Source organism: Simochromis diagramma, unplaced genomic scaffold, assembly GCF_900408965.1.
Source record: "Simochromis diagramma unplaced genomic scaffold, fSimDia1.1 OVJJ01000123.1, whole genome shotgun sequence".
Taxonomy (NCBI): Eukaryota; Metazoa; Chordata; class Actinopteri; order Cichliformes; family Cichlidae; genus Simochromis; species Simochromis diagramma.
The window spans coordinates 947,373-958,203 of record NW_024386778.1 but is presented as its reverse complement, the minus strand read 5'-3'; the positions used below and the strand labels follow the sequence as shown (position 1 = coordinate 958,203).

Genomic DNA, 10,831 nt, shown 5'->3' with positions numbered 1-10,831 from the left:
ATTAAACCTGAGGTCAGCTACTTCCAAGAGATGCCAATAGTTGTCACTCCGCTGCACTATTGGTGTCCTTGTCCAATTGCACATCACAGCCCCCCCTCCCCCAGGCAATAAACACAAGCACAGGAAAATAAGTTGACGCACTTTATTCCTAAAACAGAAGCCACACCACCGACTGCTGGCATGGCATTCATATAGAATTATTTTATATATATTGCCGTTTGGTTTTTGTGTCTAAATGTGTGGTATAAAATACTATATACAACAATGTACCTCTTTATTTGAACACAGTGAAGTTCATTGCTGTACAAGTCCTCTGTAGCTACAGCTTTGCTGTAAGGTCTTCACGCTCAAAGGCATGAAACATAATTCTCCACTCTAATTCTTCTGTACATTGTGACAATACAAATATTCTGTCTCCATTACAAAAAATAATACTCTAAAAGCAACCTACTGGGACTTTCATTTTTATGGGATTTTTTCCTCTGGTGTTTTTATTAAGACGATTACATATATCTTAGACCAATTGCTTTAAAGCAGGAAGGTGATATAAACCTTCTCCATTTTTTATATATAAAAGAGGTTAAGAAATAAGACAAATTATACATTTAAAAACTTACAATAAATAAGATAAATGCAGGCATTTTGTTTGGATACAATTACATCCAAAGGAATAAAAAGGAATTTCATGTCTTAAAACCAAAGATCCATTCTTGGGTTTTTTCCTTGATCAAATATGTCCCTTTTCTTCCAATAATTTTACAGATAAACTTGTCTCATCAATACAGACTGGCCAGTGACTGTGCTGCCATGCTACATATCATGACAACCAATCTGTCATTCTTTCACGTTCATTGAATGCAATTCAGCTTCTAGTTTCCCCTCTTTTTTTATTCCCTTGTCTCTACGTGCATGTCTTTAAATCACAGGGACAGAATATCCAGTCTCACGGGGGAGGGGGGTGGGGGGGCGGCGTGGTGGAGAAGGACTGGCTAGGCTTGGAAAACCATCTGATCCCATCTTGGTGCAGGATCCAGCTCCGTACACTGGTTTTCACTCATTATGACCCCCCGCCGCCTTCTTCCTGTAACAGCCCGATGTTTACAACATGTTCATGATGAAGTTGTACATCTGGTTGAGCACCACAAAGTGAATTGGTAGACACGATCGTCGGTCTTGCGTAGCCGGGTCACATGTCAGCCAGGAGAGGGCGTTGTACTGCTCCAGCACAAATCTGCCGAGGAACACAGGCATACAAAACGGTTACGCTTCAGTTTTCACCGCTTCAACATTCAATCGATGAACATTAAAACATGCGGCAACTTTTACCAGCGTTGTGCACAAACCAGCGTCAGTCTGAAATCGGCTACAAATAGAAAACTCACCCTGGAAACACAGTCAGCAGGGTGGTAATAGTAATTTGTGCACTCGACCTGATGCAGAGTGTGTGCTGGTGTTGTTTACCTGAGTACATCTGAGGTCTGATTGGAGTCGAGGGGGTGGGAGTGTTTGCTGTGCAGCAGTTCATCTGATTGCACTGAAGACACATGGAGGTGCAAAGAGGCCTGAGAGGAAGCACGGGGGGAAGAGGTGGCGTCAGAGGCATTATAATGAAGTTATCAACCTTTCATTACATGTCATTTAAATAATGACAGCTCTTTTCACAGCAGAAGGGTAGCAGCAGTGAGTCTGCAGCCAATTCCAGAAGCAATGGATAAAAAGGCAAACAAATCAAAACGACCTTATTATAAGTACAACACACTTTGATTGTGTGCAATTACGCACAAGGCTTCAATCACACTTGCTCAAGCAGCAACATTCTTCACCAGCCTTACAAATTTACTGCATTTCCGACATAGCTGTGGTTTATTTGGGTGGTGAACCAAGTCTATGCCAGAGCGGTCAGAGCTATCAGCTGAGCCCGGGATTAACAACCAGCACTGTTTATAACGGCCACGCAGAGCTCTGTCGTAAAAAAGTGTCAGTGCATTTTAGTAGAACACCCGACAGGTAAGAAAAAAGGTCAGGGTTGCAACCCACACAGGACACTGGTGTTGGGCTTTGAGTGATAATGTTCAGGACGGCTCCTTAAATTCACCAGTAGGGCTGTGCGATATGACCAACATCTCATATCCCGATATAAGACATCTATCGTCCCGACAACGATAGAAATCACAAAAATGTTACATTTTCTGAAAATTCTGTGAATCTCGGGCAGCTCGACTTGCGTGAAGAGTTTCCAGCTGGGTGTCGTGCACCTGGAGTCGAGTGTTTTGACAGATGCATGAAACGATAAATTTTAGACATAAGTTGTAAGGTCGCTGTATTCTTTGTATTTATTAGGTGGCGTGCTGCAGGGAAAAGCGCGCTCTAACGTTTGAGTCTGAGGTTTATTTGGAGCACCTGACGGCTCTTTTTTGCTTCTCGTCTGTAAACTCTCTCCACTCTTTCACGTGATCGTTGCGTAGGTGGTAGAAGACGTTTGTCGTGTGGAGTCTGAGGTGGGGGGCCGGCTTCCTGCATAATTACAGTTTTCTGGTTCGTGTCAGACTTCTCATAACCAACCCATGTCCGTGCTACAGAGGCAGCCCCTCCTTTAGGAATAAGGTCCTGGATTTGTTTTGACTGGTCCTTCTGTTTATCATCATTTTAGTTTATTTTGAAAAATCTCAACAGGATCTTCAGCTTTATTGTGAAAGGTTTATGTGGAAAATAAACAAGCAGGTGCTGGGTTTACCGTCGTTGTTGCTAATGACAACACGTAAAAACAGTGACTTGTCCGTCCGTAGTGTGGTTATTTTAAATATAAGAGAAAGAGAGAACTTAAAAAAATTAATATGGCTGCTTCAAAATAAAATAAATAAAAATAAAATATTGCCATAAATAGTTTATTTTGCGACACCACGAAACAAACGATAGCGTGATATGAAACAATGTTTTCATATCGTCATCAGATGTATATCATCATATTGAACAGCCCCAGTAAAGATGCAGGAGTATCCTTAAGTAGTACCTTGAGAAAGAGTGGGCACTGGTTCTGAGCCTGCGGACAGGCTGACCAGAACCAGTCGGGTAGTGGGCCGGCTTTGGCCGTGGAGACGAAGTAGCCGAGTGCCAGAGGCTGCTGCAGGAGGTTAGGAACTTCTTCGTGGGACTCCATACGATCGGTACTCTGACCCTGCAACGAGGTGGAAACTCGAGATAAACTTTTTGCTTTCTAAGCGTCATGTTGCACAGCGTGTGTGTGTGTGTTATGTACATGTTGTACCTTGCTGCCATCACCTCCGTGGTGGTAATGAGAGCCAGGGGAGTGCACCGGGGAGGTGGTAGGTGAGATGTTGATGATGTCTGGATCCACTAAATCGTTCTCCTGGTCGAGCAGGGCCAAGATCTCGATAGCATCAGAGCCATCTGTGGAGAAGAGAACAGCTCAATAGGATCTGCGATTGGAGGGTGAGTGTGCCATTTACTGTAATGCAAATTGTGACTGTAAATATAGCTTCTTTTTCTGCCAACAAATGTATTTTTCACAAAAGAAATGAGCTGAAGACCCCTGAGGGTGCCATAGATGCAGAAAGCATGTATGCAACCATGACTACTATTCATTCTTAACAGACTAGAAAAGTAAACAGGGAGGATTTGGAAACAAACTGCACTGAACGGGGGGGTTGCTGTGAGACAAACAAACAAGAAACCGCTGCTGAGTGAAAGACCGATAAAGGAGAACGACTGACCAGTGGTGGGATTGAGAATGTCGATGTTGGTGTCGATGCTGGTGTAATTGCAGCTGGCGACCTGGACGATGGCAGAGGTGGGGAAGACCAGGATGTGGGTGCAGGAAGTGTCCTGCGGCGTGCTAAGCTGCGATGTCTGCATGTTTAAGGTGGTGCTGCGGCCAAACACCGAGCCCGTCGACACCGAGTCTGAGAGGACGCACAGAGGAGAGAGAAAGGGTCAGTGAAGACACACAATATGAACAAGAATCCATTCACAATCCTTTTGTCTAGTACAAGTAAAGTGATTAAACTGGTGCTCGCTGAGCAAATTCATCCCATCCCAATCGTTAAGTGATTTAATTTCACTGCACCATCGTGACTATGTTAACAGAAAAGCCGAGTTAGAGCTTTAACTGATTAACACAGCTACGGCATTCAAAATTGAAAGAATTAACTGATTAAATATTCATATGTGTTAATTTTTGCAGCTAAAAATCACAGTATTAGGTTTTCAAAGCGTATTTTAAAGCGTCCTCACATATATACACACCACGGAGGAAAGTAGATTCTGAATGTCAGAACAGCTGTTACATTTAGTGCCAACCCCCTTAGTCATAGTCATCTGAGGCTAACACAGCCTCGCTAATCTCTTTCAGCTTGAAGGGGTTTTTAGAAAGGAGATGTCCTCAGCTTGGCATAGCTCAACAGAATCCCGGCATGATGCACTGACAATCCCCCCCTACTCGTTTCCCAAAATAAACCCATTGATCTGGCTCTCCATCACACTGCATTGAGATCAATGAGTATCTGAGAGGTAGTGCTTTATGAGCGAAAGGTACACAATCTTCCCTGCCATCAATCCGCCCTGGACGGGGAAGGGAAGGGGGGGGCATTGTGATACGCTCCTACCATCCATCATGCCACACACACACACACACACACACACACACGTTGCCTCTCTGGGTGAAGTACTGTCACTCAGATACGACGTGTACATTAAATCAGTACGTTTATTTAGAATCTTTGTCAAGCGCACACATTGTACCTGGCATGATGATAAAGGATCCCTGTGGCTCCATGGCAACCAAGCACACGCTGAGGATGCTGGGGGTGTCTGAGGCAGAGATGCCACACATTCGGCACATGTCCTTCAGACGTCGACTCAGCGACTGCAGGTTTCTCCTGTTCAACAGAATGCTCCAGTCTGGGACACAGAGGCGAGACAAAGGGGAGACTGAGTGAATCGTACACTGGTACGAAAACACTTCAGTGCTCGACAATCTGGTTTTTGGCCTCGGCAAACTTTAAAAATAAATAAATGAATGAATGAATGAATGAATGAATGAATGAATGAATGAATCAGCACGACTGTCCTCCTTACCTTTCAACTCTCCGTGCCCGATCCTGCCTAGTCGGCCAATCACCACCCTCCAGGGAAGGGATGTCATCTGCACGAGTCCCAAACACCAATCCCACAGTTTCTGTAAGCCGAGACGCCGAACTGACCCCTTTTTCCTCCGTGCCCTGCAGAACACACACAGCACAAACACGTCAAAACCTCGTGTTAGCCACTCAGCAGGGGTTCAATGCAGGATAAGCTGAACCTCTTGCCTGTTGTCTAAATTTGAGTGCTAAGCGTCGTGCAGATTAGATATGAAGCAGACACACTGAGTGACATCGAGGTTAAACACTTGTTGTGTAGAGTAATATTAAACAGCCAGGTTTTGTTTCATAAAAACATGCCACGGTCCAAACTGTGAAGATGGCAGGTTTGTAACGCTGATGCAGTCCTACCTGTGGGGTACATCTATGTTGATGATGCAGGTCTCCAGCAGTTCCCCATACAGGTCAGTGCAGGTAGCCAGAAGCCACCGTTGGTCGTGGGACAAACAGTAACCTACAAATAGCACGTTGTACTTCTGAGATGCCTCTCCAAACGTCTCCCCCAGCTCTGTCTGCTTGTCCTTCACAGGTGCGAGGATGAACGGCGGCGTGTACAGACGCAGACACTCTGGCCTCTGCAGATGGAAAAAAAGATTCAGGATTTATTTTTCACCTCTTCTGCACCAAAGGATAAATACTAGATCTCTTCTGTCTTGGCTGACTTCCCATATAATTTATGGACAAATATGCTAATGTGTCTGTCCCATTGTCCCACCCATATCCCAGTTGTTTCTCCAAGGTACTTCAAGGCTTTCCAGTGTATAAAAGGAAAAGGTAGCATTGCTGTGAGGAAGGAAGTCAGCTGAATTAGGTCCTGATCTAAAGCACCCCTTTGTCTAAACTGGGAGTCAAGATCCCATTATGAAGGTCTCAGGGAGCTAGCCAAGCACATAATGGAAAGAAAACTCTGGAGGAGCAGAGGGTTACAAGTTCCTTTGGTCCGGTTCCAGTTTCAAAAAAAAAAAAAAAAAAAAAACCCTCTGGGGATGGTTAACTCTGAAAACTATTTCTTTCTGGTTGCACACTCAACACAGCTGGGGCTCGAGGCTGGACCACATCAGGTCAGGTTCATGTTTGGCCTGAAACACTGCTGCTGGGGTCAGAGTGCCACCCTCTCTTTGCTCTCGATCGATCAGAGAAAGGAGGATACCCGGACAATAACGCTAACTCACAGGGCCAAAAGAGAGCACTGTGAGTTTGACAATGCCTACAACCTGGCTTTTGCTGCATTTACCTCTGGGCTCTTCAGTGCAGTGTCTATGGCCAAGCCCGGGCCGAAGCCGGTCAGTGATTTGACGTTGGTGGAGGCGGGCAGTGGCCGTCTGCACTGAGTGAACACTGAGAATGCGAGCGATTTGAGGTGCTGGGCGTAGATATGACGGTCTTCACCTCGCACTGGCTGAAGCAGGTACTGGCATGGGATAATCTGAGGTTTAACAGAAGAGAACGAAAGGGACACAAAGTTTTTAAAATGACAGGTAACCAAACTCTAAACTCTTTACCAATGCTTCTTTAAATGCAACATGAAAAGTGGGAAGTAGCACACATGTTATGGTTGTGTAACAACACTGCAGTTCCCACGATGAGAATGAAATCAAAACAACATGCAGGACCTCTCCTTTGAAATCTACTTACTTGTACAGAAACAGAATTGCGGATGTGTGGAGGCAGCGACTGAAGCATCTCAAGGTAGCAGCGTAGCAGACCCAGCGTCCAAACGCTGGATTGTGCGGGCACTGGCCCCGCGCCCCTGTCGGCCTCCTCGTAGCTAAAGGGGTCCACAATGTAAACAACGATGGCAGGTGGATACGTGACAGCGTGGGACTCCCCATCTGTGGGCACTCCCACCTTCTCTCGCTCCAAAGTGCTACAGAAAATACAAGGACTCATTTTACGCTCAGCCAACTTATTCGCTTTAGATCATAAATGCTAAACTTTATTTTTTTGCATGAAAGTGTTTAGTATTAATACTTTTCTGTTGGATGTATGAGGGCTTTTGTGTTCTGACAATACCTCTCGGGGGGCTCTGTGGGCCCCTGGGCTTGGCTGCTGGAGTTGTCCCCCGAGGCACCGGTATTCTGGGTACCAGCCTGCTGTCCCAGCTGTCCACTCTGGGGGCCGCCTCCCTGGCCCTGGCCGCCCATGCTCCCAAAGGGGGGAAAGGAGCCGGGCTTGGCAGGTATCGTGCTGCCGGTCTGGCCTGACGATGTCACGAGGTTGTTGGAAGGCGCAGAGCTGTTGGAGGGCCCGCTGTTGCTGGGAACAGTGGAGCCAGCGGCGTTCACTGAACCCTGCTGGCTGGCTGTGCTGGAGGTGGAGTTAGATAGTTGTGTGGATGAAGACTGGTTGGATGAGGGTGTGGGGCTGGGCTGCGTAAGGAGAGAGCTGTCTAATGCCTGTGATGCGAGGTATGGAGCTGTATCGAGAAACAACACAGGAAAGAAGAGCGCACATCGTTGGACTTTTATCAATAAGATAAAGCAGACTGAAAATAAAAAAAAGATACTCCATTTACTACTTTTCAACATCCTCCTACTCTGATCACGCTTCTTTGGAAGCTCTGCTCGCTTTCAAGCAGTCAAGGTTCTCCAGCCAGCCTTTTTATCACATAGCAATATATTAATAACTACATCAAGAGGTGTTAAAAGGTGGAAATTCAGCACCAAAGAGCTGAATGAACCATATTATCCACCAGAACAACCAGCAGCCACACAGAATCAAGCACGTGGTAGGAAATGTCAGCGTAACGTACCGAGGTTGTGGCGGCACACTTGTGCATAGAGTTTGAGCTTAGCGAAGGTGTCACTGTTGCTGCTGGCAGCCTTGAGGAACCAATCACTGACTGGCTGATCCACGGGGGTCTTGGCTCCGTTGCCACCAACAAGGACGATGCCATCAGCGTAGCCTTTGGAAATGGGCCGGTGCTGTCCCAGACGACATGACTGGAGGAAAATGGATAATGGCGCCGTGTGAAAAACAGAGTATGATACATAGATTTACTTTCATTAGTTTGATTTAGCTAAAGAAAGTACTGAGAGTAGTTGTTGTGTGGTGACAAACTAAAGGGGCATCGTATGGACATTTAATCCTTACCTCATAAACAGCGGTGAGGTCTCTGAAGAAGGTCTTGGCACCACTGAGCAGAGCCTCGTTGTCAGGACAAACAACCAGATAGCCGATGTCCCGCTGGGAGCCGAAGGGATCCAGCAACAGCTTCTCCCAGTAGGGCAGACCAAATGGAGACAGTACCACAAAGTCATACTCATAACCCACTAAGAAGGTGGGGATGGGTAGAGGCTCCGGGGACTCGTCTGTGCCTGTGGAGGTGATGGGAAACAGGAGAAGAGTGAAGGTAAAACCAAGCGTGGGTGGAAAGAAGCCGAAAGCAACAAGAAATAAACCAAAGAGTGAAAATAGTTAACGGGTAAGCTGTCACATTCAAACTTTCACTGTGAGGTCACCCAGCAATGTGACAGCTCCTCCCAGCAGAACCACAGCAGAGGGGCTTCACCCACTACTGATGTGACAGTCTCCAGAGCTTTGCTCCCTCGAGATTCAAACGTCATCCACAACGTTTCTTAATCATCCTTATGCTACAAACTAAGGATCTGATCGGCAATTCTTTTCAGTTAGCACTTTTGCACTCAGACAAGCAAGATTCAGGGATTTTACTCAGTCTGACACCTCTTCATGTTCTGTATCAGGAAACGAAAACAGTCAATCGCTAATATGCGTCACGTGAATAGCAGCGAGGTCTCGGAGTTTAACACGGGATTTACCGTAAGAGCCCCGTCCAGCCATCTTGTGGAACTGCTGCCAGGTGAGGGGACCCTGAACGCCCCATGACCGCACCGTCCTTTTCTTCTGGATTGCATCCTGGAGTACGGGCTGCAGGGACATCAGCACCCGCAGCACATCCTGAGAGCACAGCGCACTCACGTCCACTGCTGGAGGACAGGTGAACACAGGAGACAGAGATTCATCACAACACCAACATTACGGGGGGGAAACAAACCATGGACTTTAAACATGGTGTTTAAAGAACAATTATTTTGTTTCTCAAAACAAAAACTATTAAAAAAGCAGATTCTTGAAGGCGTTACGTCCTCACCATTTTGTTTGGCCCAGTTGTGCAGACAGGTGCTCTTGACCAGCGCCTCGTCCACCTTGCCACCCGACATGTTGTCCATGAACTGCCTGCCGTGCTCCATGGCCATGTAGCAGTCGCTGCGGTAGTCCCTCTCCTCTACCCGTACACATGGGGGTATAGGAGCCCCGCCTGGCCCCCGAGTCACTGCGTCATGCTCCAGAACTGAAATGGGTGAAAAGGGGTTTGTGCACTGATCCTGCAGGAGCAGAATCAGCTCGTCCGAGATATGGTCGCTTCTCCCGGCTCCATTTCTCTCCAGCGAGGAAAGCCGCAGCTCCTCGAAGCGCTTCTCTGCCTCTCTGCTGATGTCCGTGCCGCGGCCGATGATGTCCAGCTCGTCCTCCAGGAAGAGGCCCGAGCCGTTCCCATAGCGCCTGTTGACCACGGCGCTGAAGCCACAGCTGCAATGTTTCTGGGCCTCGCTGACCGGGTCGCTCAGGTACACGCCCGCATCCGCTCCTTTGATGTTCATGTTGCACTCGCAGATGCAGCAGCTGTCAAAGTTGCAGTCCTTGAAGAGGTTCATGACCGTCTCGGAGAGGATGAGGGTGACGTAGAGGCTGTGGGCCTCGGGGATGGAGGGTACCGTGGCCGGCTCCACCGAATTCAGCGGTCGGCAGGTGGAGGGGGTTGACGCCGCTGGGGAGCAGAGGTCAGAATTCTCGTACTTGATTGAACCCTGGACGCTGGAGGGGCCACGTGGCGTGCGGGGGGTGCGAGGCGTACGTGGGGTAGGGGCGGAGAAGCGGGGGGTGGCGGGTGAGGGCAGGATGCCGGTGCCACCACTGTTACTTGGTGGAGCGCTGTTGATCATGAAAGGCGTCTGGGTTTGAGGGGTGTACTCTTGGTCCATGGTGCTGCCCACACTGGGGATGTTACTGAGAAACGCAGAGAAATTAAAGAACACAAATTAGATCCGTCTCACGTACACGAGTCCCCTGGACAGAGGGTCTAACTGCGGTGCAAAGATATGGGAGACACCACACAGTTGTATGCAAAACATGGTTCTTCTTGGGTGCCAGATCAGTAACATTCAGTACACTGCTTGAAATAACAGCATACTGCCATCCACCTGTCTTGCTGAATTTGCGAGGACAATTTGAGTAATAAGGCAGTAGGGCAGTACAATAAGGAACGCAGAGTGGGTTCAGACACATGTTTACACATGAGGGAACACGAATGCAGGAGTGAGAGAATGAGAAACAAAAAAAGGCAGCAGAGGGAGAAGACATTCAATAAACATTTCAGCAAGCGTCCCTCTGAGGTGAGGGACATTTTTGGGTTTGCAAGCAACTGTGAGGAAGCAGAGGGAGAGAGAGTGTGTGAGAGAGCCAGAGAAGGGTGGGGGCGGGTGAGCACATCATGTCCCTAGCTGCATGTCGGGGGAACAGCTCCTGGCGCAGACCCATTAGAAGGAAGTCCCAGCACAACACTCTCCAGCCGGGACACAGTCGCCATGGGATGCAGATGGCAAGGCAGCACCATAGCAACAATATACAAAGTGCTTATAGACACCTCTGTCTAC

General features: G+C 47.7%; 2 protein-coding genes across 2 annotated transcripts in view; one reads left to right on the top strand and one right to left on the bottom strand.

The window, feature by feature from the left end:
* LOC120720571 overlaps nt 1-10,831 on the top strand; it is a 914,567-nt gene that overhangs the window by 657,961 nt on the left and 245,775 nt on the right. The gene's annotated exons all lie outside the window — the stretch shown is intronic.
* The window catches only part of med13a (mediator complex subunit 13a), a 66,371-nt gene continuing 55,667 nt past the window's right edge, over nt 128-10,831 (bottom strand). The window contains exons 16-30 of the mRNA XM_040012985.1: nt 9,268-10,184; nt 8,936-9,103; nt 8,250-8,473; nt 7,909-8,098; nt 7,170-7,572; nt 6,792-7,023; nt 6,391-6,582; nt 5,508-5,731; nt 5,095-5,237; nt 4,759-4,917; nt 3,732-3,920; nt 3,266-3,408; nt 3,011-3,175; nt 1,462-1,562; nt 128-1,231 (exon numbers count right to left, since the gene is read on the bottom strand). Coding sequence (XP_039868919.1) covers nt 1,099-1,231; nt 1,462-1,562; nt 3,011-3,175; nt 3,266-3,408; nt 3,732-3,920; nt 4,759-4,917; nt 5,095-5,237; nt 5,508-5,731; nt 6,391-6,582; nt 6,792-7,023; nt 7,170-7,572; nt 7,909-8,098; nt 8,250-8,473; nt 8,936-9,103; nt 9,268-10,184 — 3,583 coding nt within the window. The 3' untranslated portion in view covers nt 128-1,098. The remainder of the gene's footprint in view (nt 1,232-1,461; nt 1,563-3,010; nt 3,176-3,265; nt 3,409-3,731; nt 3,921-4,758; nt 4,918-5,094; nt 5,238-5,507; nt 5,732-6,390; nt 6,583-6,791; nt 7,024-7,169; nt 7,573-7,908; nt 8,099-8,249; nt 8,474-8,935; nt 9,104-9,267; nt 10,185-10,831) is intronic.